The 19,368-nt window shown below is 42.3% G+C and overlaps 1 protein-coding gene across 1 annotated transcript in view; it reads right to left on the bottom strand.

The window, feature by feature from the left end:
• LOC117249410 (thyrotropin-releasing hormone-degrading ectoenzyme-like) overlaps window positions 1-19,368 on the bottom strand; it is a 282,617-nt gene that overhangs the window by 40,232 nt on the left and 223,017 nt on the right. The window contains exons 9-11 of the mRNA XM_033615055.2: window positions 16,528-16,593; window positions 15,296-15,474; window positions 249-337 (exon numbers count right to left, since the gene is read on the bottom strand). Coding sequence (XP_033470946.1) covers window positions 249-337; window positions 15,296-15,474; window positions 16,528-16,593 — 334 coding nt within the window. The remainder of the gene's footprint in view (window positions 1-248; window positions 338-15,295; window positions 15,475-16,527; window positions 16,594-19,368) is intronic.

Genomic DNA, 19,368 nt, shown 5'->3' with positions numbered 1-19,368 from the left:
ATAGAAACTCAGAGCAGAGCTTCCTTTCCAGAGGAACACACCTGAATTTTTGAGTCCATTAACTCCAAATTACATATCTGGAGATAATGACATAATTAATTTGTGATCATGAGATCATTTGCTCCGTTAACATTAACAAAACAATCCCAAGATAACGGCCTGTTATCTCAAGGTAACGAGATAATGAAGTCGTGATTTAAAATGAACAGAGATGATGTGCCGTGTGAGGACTCGGATCAGCACCGTACCTGTCCTGTTGTTGATCCAGATGAGGCTCTCTGAGCAAACACTGGAAGCGTTTCCCACGGCGACCGTCAGAGGAACCTGCCACTGTAAACTACAGAGAGGGAGAGTGATGTCAGTAATGGTTGGTGGGATTGGATTTGGTTTTATTGCCTCAGTTATCAGACGGAGAGACATTAGAGAGAGAGAGCGACGGTCAGCAGCGATCGCTCAACATCAGTCAGCTGGAAATGGAGCGAGCGACACTGACTGTGTTATAAAGAGAGAGAAGGAGACAGGAAGTGAGAGTGTAATAGCTGCGGCAGTCAGCGAGCATCAGTCAAGTGGAAGTAGCTGAGGGTTATTGTCTGCTTCACAGAGCCAGAGGTTAAAACTGCTGGTCACTTTGGTGAATTTTACATTTTCAGATCACATCAAAGATACATAAAGACTCTTTTACTGCTCCAGTTAATTCCCCCCAAATTATCAGCCTCATAAAACCTTTTAAAACCAGTTGATTGTCTCAAAATCGCATCACTTCTGGGCTTAAACGAGGCTGTTTTTCTTACAGGAGCCGACATTAAAGAGATAAGTGGTTTTTAAATTGCAGCAAGACAGACAGAGTGACAAGGGAGGAACTCGGCTCTGCAGACTGAAAATCTTTCCAAACTCCAAACAAACATTGGAGCAGCTGGACCAAAGACAATGAGACGGGTGTGTTCTGCTGCCAGTGTAATTGATGTTTTACGGTCCAAATGCTGAAGAAAACCTACTTGCTAATGATGTTGGAAGCTCTGAGGTCTCATTTTGGGAGAACCAGAGGAGCTGCAGAATCATATGATCATTTAATTTTCAGTCGTAAATCAGTCCCACGCAGTCACAGAAACATTTGACTGAAGGAAATGTTTCCATCTCTTCTTCTCCAGTTTTAATCTGCGTAAATACAGTGTTTTATTTGGCTGTTTCTTAAAGATATACCCTGCAGGGTTTTCCTTAAATAAACTATGTATAGACTCATACAGATGTAATCCTTCTCAGTCAGTGTGTGGTGAAGTGATTTCTCCTGCAGAGATTCTGTTCTCGGCTCGGATTTTTATTTTTTTCTTATTTCACTGTGTTTTCTGGATGTTCCTGGGCACAGCGCTCAGTTCAGGTCGGGACTTTATTAAAAGGCAGTGACCAGGTGTCAGACCATTAGCAGCATCCAAGAGGAAGCTACAAGTGCAAAAACAACCCACAAATATAGCGAGGTGAAAAGCCAAGCTGACAAAGCTTGTTCCAAATCTGGGGTTGGCTTTTAGTTTCACTTTGGCTGGCGAGCACTGAAGGTAACGTTTGGGATGAAGAGCAACATAGATTTGGCCTGTTTTCTTTAAAACGGGAGGATGCCTGCAGTTAGCTTGCTAAAGTATTGGTTTTCCATTACAACAAATGTAATGTTTGTACCAGGCGGCAACCTCCGAGGCTGAAAATTGAAGCCATTACTATAGACTGTATAAAATAATGCATGCAGCTACCCTGACGTCACTCATTGGTTCCGTTTTGAGGCCTCAAGTTCAACACTTGGGCTGTCACATGTTGGGTTTGGAGCCAGATGTGACCATATTTAGGTGAGAGGGTGGATCTGCCCTTAATAGTGCGTAACTTTGAGTCTTAAAAAAATGAGAACAGGTGGGTTATGTATAAACTTGAACCCTGTGCAGTTATGATTGTTGAAATTAGCTCAAAAGACCAAACTCAAAAAGAAGAACTCAGATCCCTCTGCTGGACACCAATTATTTTAGAGCAGACCTTGACCTTGACAATGCTCTTGATAAAAGACTGATAAAACATACACACGATTCTGTTGCAGACATTAAAAGAGTTCAACTTTCTTAGTAAGTGCATTCTTTGCTGGCCTCGTTTGACAATGCATTCAGTGTTTTTATCAAACTTTAACTGGGAATCAAACACAGTACCCAAGTGCTTGTTCTTGTGACCATGAATGACCATATCCTCACACAACCCTTCGTATGATATCCAACAAATTAGCTCCTAAATTACTTAATACTTACTTAACATACAGTTATAGGCTAGGTTGAGGAAAAAGAAACATGGTGATGATGTACCACTAAATGACAACACATTCTCATCTCAAGTCGTCACATATCACTGCTTTGTCACCGGCCTTTCACATCAATGTATTATTTGCTCGGTATCCTCCTGTGTCTGCTGTTGATGTTTCAAGATGCTGCTACCAACACCGGGACATCAACAAAACACGTGGTTAGGTTTAGAAAGACACATCATAATTTGTACTCGTACTCATACTCATCATCCTCCGCTTATCCGGGTCCGGGTCGCGGGGGCAGCAGCCTCAGCAGAGAAGCCCAGACTGTCCTCTCCCCAGCCACCTCCGTCAGCTCTTCTGAGGGAACTCCGAGGCGTTCCCAGGCCAGCCGGGTGATGTAGTCCCTCCAGCGTGTTCTGGGGCGGCCCCGAGGTCTCCTCCTGGTTGGACATGCCCGAAACACCTCCCAAGGGAGGCGTCCCGGAGACATCCTTACCAGATGCCCAAACCACCTCAACTGGCTCCTCTCGATGTGGAGGAGCAGCGGCTCTACTCCGAGTCCCTCCCGGATGTCTGAGCTCCTCACCCTATCCCTAAGGCTGAGCCCAGCCACCCTGCGGAGGAAACTCATTTCGGCCGCTTGTACTCGCGATCTCGTTCTTTCCGTCACTACCCAGAGCTCGTGACCATAGGTGAAGGTTGGAACGTAGATCGACCGGTAAATTGAGAGCTTCGCTTTCTGGCTAAGTTCCCTCTTCACCACAACGGACCGGTTAAGCGCCTGCATTACTGCTGACGCTGCCCCAATCCGCCTGTCAATCTCCCGCTCCATCCTACCCTCACTCATGAACAAGATCCCGAAATACTTAAACTCCAACATCATAGTTTGGCTCTACATTTATATAAGAAGCAAACACAAGGCTCCTGTCTGAAAGTCCAGGGTTTGTTGGACCCATCCACCACCCCTACCGCCTGACCTGTAGGGACTTTCTAGCTCCTTATATTACATCGTTACTGCTAGTGTTTCAACCTGACGTCGCCCAGCAGCATATCATACCCACGAAAGGTGACTTTTGGCGTCAGGTCTCTGACGCTGAAATCACTGACAAAGCAGCAGGATTTGACGACTTCAGAATGAGAAAAGGTTGATTCTGAACACCGGTCTCCTCAGGAAAGTCCTGTGTTTTGTGACCCATCCACTGCCCCAACCTGCCTCCTGACTGTACCGCTCAGGACTGCTTCCTCCTTTCCTTCCAACATCACATTGTTCTCGTGATCATCGGTCCAAAATACGTGGCTTATGCCAAATTACTGGCTCATCATTAGATAGGATATGATTGAATTTTAGTGCATTACTTTTGGTAAGAAAATGTAGAACTGATGTGTGAGAACAACCTATCGTATTGTATGTTCCTACAAACCATCATTATGTGTATACATTACTATGTGGTGGATACATTGACACTTATGTTTTCTTTACGTTTCAATAAAGCTGTGGCTAACACGTGGTAATGTTTAAGCTCAAAATCCACTTGGTTATGGTCAGCAAAGATCATGTTTTGGCTTTAAATACTCGCTCTTTGTGGTACCATCACAGCAGGAGACACCGCAGATGACTCGCTAAACCACATCTAGTTTAGCTGCGTGTTGGTGTTGAACAGTGTCTGCAGCTGAGCAGGCGTCTCTCCGAGGTGTCACCCCATCCACCATCATCTCCACCTCCTGATGACAGTCAGCTCACATACGTATGAAATGCACAAATTTGTGGTTCGCAAAAATGTACAATGCCAACATTCTTTTCTGGTGACTGAGCTGTTTAAGAACAGCAACCGACAGTTCCTGCAGAAATACCTTTAACTGCGACATTAAAACCAGACGTAGAGATAATAACTACACTTTAATTTAAGTGAAGTATGTGAGAACTACAAAGAGCCTTTTCTAAATAACACTGTGAAGAGAGAACTGACTCTAAGAGCTCATTAGGAACAAACTGCTTCCTGAAGCGTTTTGTTAGTGACCAGAAGATACTATTAACACACACACACACACACACACAGTAATCTGAATTACTGTTACTGTATGTTGGTACTAATGATCCTAATAAAAGAGTCATTAAAGTGAGGCCTTCTCTTCAGCTCCATTAGAAGAGTTTATAATCGACTCATTCTGATCAAATTGACTCATATTTTAATTAAAGTGGATTTTAATTACAGACGGCAAAACAATCAGCGTTACACACACTCATCAGTTCATCCATTTAAACACAAACTGTGTGTGTGTGGGTGCTTGTACATGCTGCATAGTGAGGACCCAAACACGCAATTTAGCACAGAGTGAGGACATTGAGGCCGCTCCTCTCCTCTTTACAGGCCTGTTTGAGGGTTCAGGTTACAGTAGGGTTAGGTTCAGGGTTGGGGGTGAAGCATTTACTCCTGATGGTCAGGGTAAGGATAAGGGGCGAGGGAATGACCTGCATTATGTCAGTGAGGGTCCTCACAAAATAGAAGTACAAGAATATGTGTGTGTGTGTGTGTGTGTGTGTAAATAGACGGGTTATTGTAACACAATCAGCCAGAGAAAGACCGATCTACCAATCCCATAACAGCCATGTGTCGCCGGGGGCAACCGTGGATCAATACCGCTGCCTAGCAACCAAATATTTAATCTGATATTTATATCAACGTGATTGACAGGAGAGGAACCCAATTACACACACACACACACACACACACACACACACACAGCAGCATGGACAGCAGAATGTGTTTATTAATATTTGAACGGAATGAAGCCTGTTTATTTTAGACAACAGTGTGTGTGTGTGGTAATGGTTTATTCATCAAAGGCAGAAACCAGCTCACACACACACACACACACTGTAGATACTGAAGGGCAGCCTGACTGTGTTGATACATCGAAGGTAAACTTCAGAAACTCGTCAGACGGCTCGTCACCAAATATCAAAACTTAACGTTCCAAAATAAATCTGAAGCTCAGGATGTAAGACGTCGTGGAAGACAACGTCCTAACACAAAGACGTGCTCAGATCATGTCCAGTCGATCCTGGTTCATTGATCTTCAGTGGAAGAAGTACTCTGATCTTTTACTTAGGTGAAGTAGCATCACTACCCGTTTCACACCACTCTTAGCCGCGGGCTGATGGAGCTGTTAGCCGGCGGTGAAGAAAGACTTCACGCTGATGCATTCTAGGGTGGGCTAACCCTGACTTTGGGATAGTTGACCCGGGGTCCTGCACACGTCCATTTTTGAAACTCAGGTCAGAACCCGAGCTGACCTGTGAGCCGTCATTATGTAGAAGTCAAAGCCACACCAAACCCCCCAGGCTCCAGTCCCTCACATGAAGCTGGTTCTCCGTTCTTGAATTGGACATCTCTTTGACTGGATGGTGAAAACATTCGATCACTGCCAGGTTAGGAAACATGTTAGCATGCTCCTTCCACCACCATCAAACCTCCAAAGGATTCTGATTAAAATGGAGATATTCAAGTAAAGTACAAGAACCTCAAAGTTGTATTTAAGTACGATACTTGAGTACAAAATATACTTTCCACCACTGACATCGGCACATTGACTAGAATGGCAGCTGCATCCATGGACATCAAAGGCAACATCTCGTCTACACTGGACACACTGGAACCAGTCCTCTGGTTCCTGCACCTACTTTTTAAACGTTCTCAGAATTTTGACCAAAAATAAAGAACGGTTTGTTCTCGACTGGAACCAAAAAACAGCAGGTTTTCCTTGACCTGAACTGTGAACTGTGATGACATCATATCCTACAGACTGGAAAGAGATGATGGAGAAGTCAAGTGAGAAATCGTCTGGAAAATAAATTACATTTACTGCTCTCATTGACAGTTGGTTAATGCTTGTTTTTGGATGAAACCAAATATCTGTAACGACACAACAGAAGTTTGCAGGTAACAAATACCATCTGTCATGTTGCTACTAGCGATGTAATGATACACGTATTCGTGTTGGACCGTTTGGTACGAGGCTTTCAGTTCGGTATGCAACATGGTTAGACAAGACGAACAGTCACAAACTTGAATTAATGAGCAAGTACAAGAAGAACACAGTGACTGTTTGCAAATGAGCTCTGTGATCTCACTGTTGTGGGACGAGATGGTGAGTAACAGCTGGCATCCTGGTAAAAGGTGTCTGGGACGAACAGAGGTCGACACAGTAAACTCACTTAGTGGGTGCGGTTACATGATGCCTTCTCATTTAGAATGAATTCATTCTGAATTAAAGTCTTTCCAGGTAGTTTACATGAGAAATATTCATTCTGAATGAGGGTTTACACGGAGATCAGTTTAATCACCTTTATTTGGGTCCGCGCAAGGTTTGGGGCAGGGAAGGTTTCTGATTGGATGTTATGGATGTTACGTGTTTACATTTACCAGAAGAAAACACTGTAGTCCTCGCTCTGGATAACAAGATGCTTGACGTTGCAGTTCTTAGTGCCTTTTTCGGGCTACCGGCTGCTTAGAGGTGATGATAACTACCTGCTAGCTGCTAACTGCTAACAGCTAACAGCTAACTTAACGAGCTCTCCTCCTGCTGATCCTCTCAGTAGTGTCGTGGTAGTTGAGTCGTTTGACATGATAACGATACAGCGTGTGTCAGGGTTCACGTGATGTCAGATAACTCCGCCCATCTCCCCCAGAGAGCAGGTAAAGTGTATCGAGTTGTGGGGAAAAGATCTCTGTTATTTAGTAGCTTTATGTTGTTATGTTGCTGTGGCCTCATGTCACGTTTCAAAAAGATAAAAAAGATAAACATTTTGATTATTTTTCTTCCCCATTTGTGGCGCCCCCTGTGGATCACGGCGCCCTTAGCATTCGCCTATATTGCCTTTCCCCCGGGCCGACACTGTTGTGAACAGCTGTATTAATTATAATAGAAGTGTATCCGTCCTGTCAGACATATATGACAACTGACAACATTTTACATTAACTGTCTGCAGTCTTAAAACGTCCTCATGACGACTTTAGTGTCTGTACAGATATAGAAAGTATTATTTGCATTTCAGACAGAGAACAAAAGGATCTCCAAAAATAAACTTCAGCCATGACTCCATGAAGGTTTTGGTCAAACACTTCACATTAATGTAACTTTGATCAAAACTGACATTAAAAATCTAAATAAAGTGAAATAATAAAGTCTGACTTTATATTAATTACTGAGTGTTTCCATGTTTTAATGTGTAGTTAATAAATTAATGTCATCTTTTCTTTTTTCTGTCTTGTTTTGCTGTCATCCTGCTTTTAAACTTTGCATTTTAATTATTCTCCTCAAACACTGTGACATGAGCTTTAGAAAGGTAAAGCAGTATATAAATAAACTTGTGTGAACTCATGAATAATTCATCACCGTCTTGTTTAGCATTAAATCAAACACACAGGCTCTCGTCGTCCAATCACGTCTCTGTTTAGCTGTCAGGTGACGAGGCGTCTTCTCTCTTTCGGCGCGATCACAGAGACGAGCCGTGAGACCCTGTTTGATTTATTTTCAGTATCATTAGCTCGACCTTATCGTTAGCTGTCCTCTGGTTTCTCCTTGTCTCCTCCTCTGTCAGCTCGCTGCTTTTAAAAGCATTTATTTGCCTCGCTGCATCGCTTTGTTTGATGCCGAGAAAATAAAAGACGCAAATCTGAAACGTCTCCCTCAAACCGCCAGAGAACTGCAGGAGGAGAGGAATGTTAAGTGTCTGACAAAGAATCAGCTGTGATGTTTAAAATGTCACCTTAACACTTAAAGTAAAAAAAATGTGACAGAAAGTTTGAAAAGATTTTTATTTAAATAAAAAACTGAGCTTAATTTTCTTTCAGAGACAGATGGCCAGCTGTCACGTAATTAGAGAGAGGTGATTGGCTGTCAGTAATTATTCTGAAGCTTTATGGATTCACCGAGTCTCATTAAGATCAAGATATCTTTAATAAGGAATAAACAGTATATACACAACTTCACATGAAGACAAGTCAGTCACACATCATCACATACTGCGACACACTCATTAAAAAATTCTCAACAATCATGAAGAACATCAGGAAAACTTTAAAGTCCTTCAGGTGAGAAACTGTCTCTAAGTTTCATCTCATTCCAGTTGTGAAATACGTTACTGGAAACCAGTCTGAACCAGTTCAGTGCTGCTATGAGGAGCTTTAAATTGCACTCCACCCCCATTTTGTAGCAAAAATGCCTAAAATGACATACCCAAATTAAAATGACTGTAGCTTCTGAACCGCTCTGACTACATGCATGCATGAGGTCTTGCCAGAAAGAAAACTCTCTGAGGTTTCTTGTGAAAGTGTCAGAAACACTCTAGGTGATACAGAGACAGAGTAATGGGCCTCTGAAGTCAGTAAAAAGTTGAAGATTTTGCCTAAAATAAAATAAAAAATGTGTTCAGGATGAATAACTGTCTGTGGCTTCATCTGAGCAGGTAAATGACACTGTGGGGCTGTAGGCACACTATCAATGAACACTTGTTTCAAATTTGAAGAAGACTGCTCAAAGTATGACCATTCTACAGTGTTTTTACCATGAAAAGATCCAGGCGGAGCTCCAAATGACAAGTCGGTCACTCTGCTTCAAAACACTGCACTGTGGTAACGACCTCCAGTCGTGGTGGCAGCAGCAGTAGCCTGCAGGAAATATGTAATCTATATATCCTATTGTGGATTGTATGATGACTTTTCTTTTTTGAATAAAGAAGCCAGTTCTGTCAGCCAACACGTTCTCACTCCCAGCTCATTATACACGGATGCTTCGTCAGTGGCCCTACGCTTCAAACTATGACGCTCTAGACACCCCTCCAGCATCAGTTTGGATGTGTCAGTGTCTTTACAAAATAAACTTTAGTGTTTTCAGCCACAAAATTCCTTCGTTAAGTTTAGTAAAAGATAATGGTTTGGGTTAAAATGACGCTGACTTTCAACCCTGTCTCACTCCAAAGACGTAAGAACCAGAGCTTGGTCAGTGACTTCATACACCGACAAAAAGCGATCCTTTCACATCTGCGCAACACGCAGCTGGTCACTATTATTGTTTAACAGCGTCTGGTGGTGTCACGGGGACACCTGCTCCAACAGTCCCTAAATTCACAGTGGGGTATTTACTGATGTATTTTATGTCATAGAACAAACTGTCCAGTCTGAAGTCTCCTCAGCTTGTGTTACCACAGACCTTATTTCAGACACCTAAACAAAACACATTCAACAAACTGGTGACTTCAAGACAAGGGAACAGGAAGTGCTAAAATGCAAACTCAGATCCAACATTTAGGACTCATCCCTGCACCTCTCTAAGTCCAGTGTAAAGTTTGAGTCGTTTCCTTTCTCTCTCACTTCTCATTTACTGTAATCTCTACGCTGCTGACTCACTAATGATTCCCAAACAGGCCTAACACTGATCCTGGTGTAGGACTCAACCATCTGAACAGTCTGACCTCTACCAGCTGTACACACAATCATCAAACAGCTTATAAAACATCACGATGTTATCGATTGTATGACGAGCCTCAGAAAAGATTTTCAGGGCAGAGGAATGTTGCTTTTAATCAGGAGGGTCGACAGTGTTAACAGCACTTATTGTGCTGCGAGCACGTCTGAACACTGACTGCTGTCGCTGAAAGACACATGGCTGTGATTTCTGCAGGTATTCAAGGATGTTAGTCACGATGGAACAGAAGGACCGTCAGGCCAGGATGTCGGATACTAACATGAAAAAGATTCTTCTCATAACAAGATGTTTTTCTTGTAAAACAAATAAACTCAACTTCTAAACCGAAACAAGATAGTTTCACATTATAACAAGATAAATAAGTATATTGTTATAACAAGGAGGGTCTCTTTGGTTTACAAGAAAATTTAGTTGTTAAAGGGATAGTGCGCCCAAAAATGTAAATTCAGCCATTATCTACTCACCCATATGTCGAGGGAGGCTCAGGTGAAGTTTTAGAGTCCTCACATCACTTGCAGAGATCCAAGGGGAGAGGAGGTAGCAACACAACTCCACCTAATGGAGGCTGACGGCGCCCATCATTGAAACCACAAAATATCTCCATACTGCTCGTCCGTAGTGATCCAAGTGTCCTGAAGCCTCTCTGTGGACCACACTCACGTGCGTGCACTTGCATGATCACACATGAAGGCGGTGTCCATGTCTCACGGTCTCGCACAAGCACACACACGTGAGCGCGGTGCACAGAGAGGCAGTCAGAGCTACAGGCTACAATGAGGCTAGTCTCGCCACCAGACAATCAGAGATCTCCGCCTTCTGATAGTCTGGGGACACTCCTTTCTAAAGTGTGTTTAACACACCGGCGAAAACGTCCGGCAACAAAGCAACACCTCTTGAATTTTTGAAAAGGACACGCCTTCCCGGAAATGTGCGCTCCTCCTTTTCTCGTCCGCAAGGAAACAAACACACAGAGAGCTTGAAAATGGATGCCGAGAGATTTAACTCCGTTTTATCAAACGTGTGCTCAGTCCACAAGATTATGGAAATGAAGGACTTACAGCGACTTGAGCCATTTTGTACCACTGCACGTGTTTCTAGTCGGACTATGTTTACGAGCACAAGAGTTCAGCGAGCCACCGAAGGACCGCCCTGCAGATTTACTATTGGTTCTGCAACGTAGGGAGTTTTTTTAAACTCTGAAATTGTATCCGTCCATCTAAACACAAAATCAGGGAGAAAGACATCAGTCTTTAGTTAAGCAAAGCGTCTAAAGACTGACTTGTGAGTCTACAATGAGGCTAAAAACAGAGTTCAAATGAGGTTTTTCCAAACAACTTTTTATGTCGGGGCTTCAGGACACTTGGATCACTACGGACGAGCAGTATGGAGATATTTTGTGGATTCAATGATGTGTTTTTGGACGTTTGAATCTGGGGCGCCGTCAGCCTCCATTAGGTGGAGTTGTGTTGCTACCTCCTCTCCCCTTGGATCTCTGCAAGTGATGTGAGGACTCTAAAACTTCACCTGAGCCTCCCTCGGCATATGGGTGAGTAGATAATGGCTGAAGTTTCATTTTTGGGTGCACTATCCCTTTAAGAAACTATAAAAGGAACTATAATATATATATATATATATATATATATATATATAAAGATATATACATATATTGCATGAAAATATCTTGTAAAAACCTGAGAAATACTGTGTTATAAAAAAACTTTTCTTGTTATTACATGAAAACATCTTTATAAAATAATTTTTTTTACCATTATAACATGATAACACATTATTAAAGTAAGAAAAAAGAAACCTTTGTAACAATACATTTTTCACGTTATCACCTGATTCTGATCTTTGACAGCTGTTTGCTGTCACCAGTCAGAGCGAGCTGCTCGTCTGTCCGGTCTTATTCCACTTTCTTCATGTATATTTCTAAGAATTCTCTTTTTCCCTGCATGCAAATAAAAAAGCGCATAAATAAATAAATCAGGAGTTAAAGTCAACAGCGTGTAACACTGTGGGACACTGCTGTGCTGCTGAATGCAGCTCTGCAGGATCAAACAGCAGCGGCGGCCTCTGATTCGATCCACTGACACTTCAGCTAAAAGCACAACAACAGTTTCTCTTTACAAGCGTCGGTGAACGCCCCGGGACCACCGAGTGTGTCTCAACGCGGCCCCGCGAGACTCAACTAGCGCGAAAGAAAGAGTTCAGCTCCGCCTACAACAAACAGCTCCAGTTCATCAGCTGACGAGACCTCGGGAGCGACTGTGAGCAGAGGAGCTCAAGTGAAACACAAAAGACTGCAGATGAAAGGAGGAAGTAAGAGAACAGAAGAGGAGGGAGCCATGAAGTGGAAGAGGTAAAGAAAGTTGTGGTGAGAAATTGAGCGGGTCAGACTGATTGTAAATGTCAGCTGCAGTTCAAAAACACGACAGAAAGAGAAGAAGGAGAAAAGAAGAGAAGGGAACAACAGGTAAAATGAAAAGAGGAGAAAAGGAGCTGATGAAGAATTGATGGAGGAGAAAGTGGGTCGATAAAACAGCGAAGAGAATAAACTCCAGAGGTTGTGAAGGATGTGAATAAAACATTGTGTGAATCAAATATAAATGAAATATGAATGATGTAAAGGTGGTAAAGAATATGAAGAAAAACTAGAAAAGTGCTTCTTCAGGAGAAAACGCAGGACAAACTTACTGAGGTGTGAAACAAAGAGTTTCAGGAGGATCCTTTCAGGGTGATTGACTTCACCATACGAGGAACAGATGAGGGCTGCAGCAGTCTGACGGTCGGCCAGAGTTCATCAGAGACCACAACAGTTATTGTCAGAGCCTGACACCGTGTCCGAAATGAATGTGACGCAAGTGTCAGCAACAAAATTAATTTGACTTTATTGTTTTCTATCAGAATGTCTGAACTGGCCCTGAGCTGAACTCTCGTCGGACAACCTGTTTCTGTTTATTCATCTTGATCGCTTTAACAGCATTGCAATGGACGAGAAAATGGCTGATTCATAAAGTCGAAAAACAGAGCGATCTATAGCCGTGATTCTCAAGCTTTTTTATGTCAAGGACCCCTCGACTGATACACATGAGGTCACTGATACCACGTGATAAAACTTCCCTTCTGGGACCTCAATCTGAAAAGATTCTGGGTGTTAAATATGATCAAGACCAGAATTCAATAGTTGTCAGCTACAGTTGAGGCGATAACTGCAGAGGAAGTGAAACATGTGATCAGAACTGTCACTTTGATGACTCTTAAGGTGGATTTATATGTTTGTGTTGGCTCTACTACACTGTAGCCTACGCTGTTGTGAGCATTTATACTTGTGCGGTGGTGTGTCTGTGTCACTCTGCAGTTACACCTCCAAAACACTAGTGGGTGGTGGAGTGCTGTAAAGATTGACTGATTTGAAACACACATTAAACACACAATAAACACACATTAAACACACATTAAACACACGCTAAACACACAATAAACACACATTAAACACACAGTAAACGCACATTAAACAAACACACAATAAACACACATTAAACACACAGTAAACACACATTAAACACACAATAAACACACAGTAAACACACATTAAACACACATTAAACACACATTAAACACACGCTAAACACACAATAAACACACATTAAACACAGTAAACACACATTAAACACACAGTAAACACACATTAAAACACGCTAAACACACAATAAACACACATTAAACACACATTAAACACACAGTAAACACACATTAAACACACAGTAAACACACATTAAACACACGCTAAACACACAATAAACACACATTAAACACACATTAAACACACAGTAAACACACATTAAACACACAGTAAACACACATTAAACACACGCTAAACACACAATAAACACACATTAAACACAGTAAACACACATTAAACACACAGTAAACACACATTAAACACACGCTAAACACACAATAAACACACATTAAACACACATTAAACACACAGTAAACACACATTAAACACACGCTAAACACACAATAAACACACATTAAACACACATTAAACATACATTAAACACACATTAAACATGGCTTCATAGAGACAGTTTCAAACACAAATCAGCTTCACTATAACTCGCAGCATTCACAGACAAACACTTGTCTTTATCTGGACACATTTTCCCCACAAATACAACATGCTAACGTTATTAGCACAAGCCTATGGCATTTTACATTGTATAAATTAGCCTAGCAGCTAGCAGAGATTTCCTCTGCTCATATTTCAGCCAGGATAAATCACACACAGTGTGTGGAGGCTTTATTGTCTTCATGATTTATTGTTTCTTATCTGTGAAATTAAAGTAAATCAAAGCTTTGTTTCCACTGAGGGAAATGGTTTCAGCTCACAGAGACAGACAGGAGGTCTGTGAACGACATGTAGTTACATTTCCGGGAAGGTGCACATCAGGCTACGGTGTAGGGCACACATCTACCCAGAGCCTACGCTTTAGGTACGACGCCGATTTAAACACAGAGGGGCTCACTACTATATAATAAACTATTAGCCATTTCTGGGGAACCTCCTAGTTGAGAACCACTGATCTGTTCGATACCTCGTCATTTCACAACCCAGTCACCAGAGTAAATATTGGCATTGTATGTTTCTGCACATCACAGATACGTTACATTTACATGTTATAATGTAGTGGATACCACGACCCTACATCTAGACGTGAGTGCACAGAACAAAGGGGTAAGGGCACAGCGGTCGGGGCAAGGTGTGCACTGGGACTGAGTCTAAACTAGGGCTGCCACTAACTATTATTTTCATTGTCGACTAATCTGTTGATTATTTCTTCGATTAGTCGACTAATCATTTCATCGAAAAATGTGTTAAAATGTTGAGAAATGTCGGCCTGTCTCGCCCGAAGTCCAAAATTACGTCATCTAATGTTTTGTTTCGTACTCACGCCAAAGGGTTTTAGTTCACTGTCACGGGAGAGTGTGTAAAGCTGCCAATATCTGAACGTAAGAAGCTGCAATAAGAGTATTTTGGAGTACTTTTATAGTACTTTTGACTCAAAATGACTTAAACTGATTAGTCGACTACTAAAATAGACACCGATTATTTTAATAGTCGATTAGTCATCGATTAGTCGACTAATCGTGGCAGCCCTAGTCTAAACTGAGTCTAAGGTGAAGAGACTTGCTGTAAAAAATCAGGATAAGCCAGGATTAAAACAACAACTCTAATGTAGTCTTGTCTGCATCAGTTTGACGAAAGCTCGTGATTCTGTAGTTTGAAATTTGTTGGGCGCCATTTTGTTCACATTTGGATCACAGTTTATGATATGAATTCTCCATATCTGAGACACTGTGAGCAACAAATGTTTTGGATTTTACCATTTCATAAACACACAAAATTAATGACAGATTTAAGATTCATGGATTTTTTCCTTCACATTTCAAAGGTTAAAGGTCATAACAATATAATAACTTGTTCTCATTACCATTTACAGTGTAAAACAGATTCAAAACACTGACCTGTTGTTGCTCTTGACTTCTTGTCCGTACAGGAAGTGCTCCTGGCTGACAGTGATGTAATGAGTGGGGAGCTGCTCTGATTGGTTCTTGCTGATGGTTACGACAGGGTAGCCCATCTGCAGAGTCCACCTGTCCATCATCTGTCCAATGTTGATGTCCCGCCCCTCTGAACGCATGGCCTAGATTTAAAAAAAAAAAAAAAAAAAGACATAAACAATCAATGATGAATAATTACAGATAATATTCAATGTTTATGTAAATCATTCAAGGAATACTTCAGACCCCAAATTATCATTTGTATTTTAATTACTCCTCGTGTGTTATGTTGAATTTGTTAAAAAAAATGTTGTTTCCTGTCACACTTCTATGGTGAGCGAAGAATCCAAAAACAAAAAAAAATCTTGATGAACTGAACTCATGGGGTCCACTGCAAAACTATATCAAAACATCTGTTAACAAACTCTCACCAGCTCATTAGCAGTGTAGTCTAAGTCTTATTAATTGAGTCGGAGGATCAGTATTTCAAGAATTTTCTCAGTTTTTGGATTCTTCGTTCACTGTACAGAGAAAAACAAACTATGCTTCACAAATTCAACACAACACAAGGTGAATAATTGATATACAAATGGTCATTTGAGGGATGAAGTCTACCTTTAATTGGGTCATCGTCCATCATCTATAACCTGGTAAAAGCTTAATGAATATAAAGTTCAAAGTCACTTGACTGGCAGGTAATTGGAGCTGTGATTGGCTGGCAGCTCGTTAACGAGCCGTCTCACTGTGACGAGCGTCACTAACGAAGACACATCTGATCAAACAGACTCTTTTCCAGACGCTTCCTGTGTGTAGGACAAACAAGAAAAACAAGCCTCGGCTCCACCTGTCAGTCACGTTACCATGGCAACAGGACTTTTTCCCCTCGCCTCCGTCTCATCAAGTCGGCCTTAACGAGTGTCTCTCCGGCCTTCATTAGAACAGCTATGTTTAATAATAAACAGCTTCTGTCAGTGTGGCTGCTTCAAACCCCCGAAGAGATGGATGTGGAGCAGTTAGAGGTTTTAACCACTGGCTGTCAGGGCCGGCTCAGACCATCAGAGGGGCAGGGGCCCCCTCAGTCCCCCCCCCCCCCCCCCCACCCTCTGAATGTGCTGCCTGTTGTGGATACAGGTGCTAACACTGCACTGAGAGGTGTGACTGCCCTGAAGCCTTTGAGCAAGGGGAGGTAAACACACCTGAGACAGTTTGTTCCACAGGTCGTCTCTGGCTGCGTTGCTGTACATGTGACTCAGCAGGTAATCCTGGAAACAAAAGAGAGGACAGGTCAGAGCTTAAACAGGAAATGACATCATCTGGTAGCTTTGTATTTGCTTTACATTGTTGTTACACAACAAAAGCCTCATCTGAATAGTGACTTTTAATTATCAATTACATAACTAGTCCATACCCATTGAGTGCACAGTTGCCCTGTCCAGTTTCACATGGTGTGTGTTTGGGATACAGGTCATAGAAAATGGCAGATTAAATAGTCAACTGAACCCATTAAGAAGAGCAATGTATTCAGACAGAGTGTTTGTGAAGTTGATAGTACGATTGCTTTATTGAAAGTACAGTAGTACCATTGCCAATAGTGGGATAGTTAGTGGGCTAAAACTGTACATTAGTAGTTGAGGTAGCACGTTGAAAGGCAGATAGTTAAAGTGTTTACATGTTGTATTGACTTAAAAGTGGGGCGCACTGGTAGTTCACATGGGAAAGGTGCAGCTAGCCCTTGTTGCAGCAGCATACCATACCATGACTTAGTCATACCAAAAATTAGAAAACAACACCAACATTGGTCCACAGGGGGAGCCACAGCGATCGGTCGCATTTTAGCCATTTTGAAGCATTTTTCTGTTGTTATAGCGCCACCCAGTTGCCAATTAGAGTTAAATTTCTCCAGTCACCTTGAGGCGTCCTGTTCTACATATCTACCAAGTTTGGTAAAAATCCATATGGCGGTTAGGCCTAGATAAGAAATGAGCTCTCTAGCGCCCCCATTTTGTTTGATGGGGTCAATAATGGAGGGGTCCCCTCAGATTATGTGTGGTCATATGCCTACAAAGTTGCGTGGTGATGGGTGAAACCCTTGAGATGTTATACACCTTTATGTGATGAGCCACGCCCTCCGCAATATTCATTGCCTTATAGAAGCTCAGTTTTAGTAAGTTTTCCAACTTTTGCCAAGAGGGAACTTTAGATATTGGTCCCTAGATTATGTTCACCCAGTTTCATGCAGATCGCTCAAACTTCCTAGGAAGAGATCCATTTGAAGTGTTTTTCAAAAAATTCAAAATGGCGGAAAATCTATATAAGCGGAAGTTATGGGTTCTTGAGGCAAATGTGTTCCTCATGAGGAGAGGCATCTCTGTGCAAAGTTTCATGTCTCTACCACATACGGGGCATGAGATATGCCCATTCAAAGTTTGACATTTCAATCGGTTGCTATAACGTCTCTCAACGCTGCTGCCCTCTGATTGACTAGTATGTTGCCTTCATTGGTTGGTTAGGATCAGGCAAGAGGAATGAGATTGGTGAGGGTAAGAATATCAGGATGAGCCAATCAGAGGCAGAGTCGGACAGAGTTGCTCACCATCCTGGGAAAAAAAAGGTACATCATGGGCCTGGTATAGGCTCCGTATCAACGCCCTAGACTCAGCACAGTCTAAACAGGCCTTTAGTGGTGCAGCAGCTTCGTTATCAGGCCCTTATTGATCAGTGTCAGTTGTGTCTGGTGTCATGTCTGTCTGTTCAGCAGCTACACATCTTGTTCTGGCTGCAGTGGATCGGTGCAATAACAGCTCAGGGATGTTGGTAGACGGTCGGGTTTATCATAAAACTAGAAATGTGAGTAAAGTAGCAGAAGATAAGACGGAACACCTGCAGAGACACAGCTGTAATCTGCTCCTCTGTGATACAGGAGATTCCTCTGTCAGGTGTCATGGTGTGTATGGAGGTCGATAAGGCAAGAAAAAGCTCTTTATTGGACCGAGATGACACACATGATAACAACGCTGTGTGTGTGTGTGTGTGTGTGTGTGTGTGTGTGTGTGTGCGGCTCTCTCACCTTCACTGCAGCTGACCTGAGATAAAACACCTCCAACACACACAGGGTTTAGCAGCAGCGTGATACACACAAAGCTGCGTGATAAGAGTGTGTGTGAGATAAAGACGAGTGAGACGGATAAAAGTTCATCACAATAAATGAGTGATAAACAGCTGGGAGGTGAAAGAGTCCTGGCTGCTGATCAGGACTGTTTCACCACCTGTGAGGATGACATGACCTTTGACCTCTGCTCTCCATCAACACATCAAACATGATCCTCAGCAGGCCGACTCTGCCTTTGTCTGCAGCCAGCTGGATGCAACAACTCACTGTTCAGGTCACGCTGCAGCTTTAAATATTATTCACATCAACACCTGCCCACAAAAACTTACTCTGTGGCCACCAAACATTACCTGCAGGTGAGTTTTAAGAAGTCTCTGTTGAGAATGAGATTACCTGTCTACATTCGCCAACGTTAAGTCACAGTCTCACAAACATCCTGATTCATTTGCTCCTTTTAGTTTAACATTATGCAAAAACAGTTCACAGTAACTCGTCGCCGGCTAGCCACGCCTCGAGACTAACGGCATCACATCATCCTGGTAATGAACAAAAAACTTTCCCAGGATACCCCCAGAGGTGAAAGGGGTTTTGTTTGTATGTATAACTATCTCTTAACCAATGACAAGAGCCAAACAAGCTAACAACTAACCAAGCTAATAGAGCTAACAAAGAAAACAGAGCTAACAGCTAACAGAGGAAATAGAGCTAAAAGCCCACAAAAATAATAGCGCTAACAGCTAACAGAGCAAATAGAGCTAAAAGCCCACAAAGCTAACAGAGCTAACGGCTAACGGAGCAAATAAAGCCAAAAGCACACAAAGCTAACAGAGCTAACAGCTAACAGAGCAAATAGAGCTAAAAGCCCACAAAGCTAACAGAGCTAACAGCTAACAGAGTACATAAAGCCAAAAGCCCACAAAGCTAACAG

The sequence above is a fragment of the Epinephelus lanceolatus genome, chromosome 23 (genome assembly GCF_041903045.1).
Source record: "Epinephelus lanceolatus isolate andai-2023 chromosome 23, ASM4190304v1, whole genome shotgun sequence".
In the NCBI taxonomy this organism is placed as follows: Eukaryota; Metazoa; Chordata; class Actinopteri; order Perciformes; family Serranidae; genus Epinephelus; species Epinephelus lanceolatus.
Note: the sequence above shows the minus strand (reverse complement) of the source record. Positions and strands in the feature narration are given on the sequence as shown.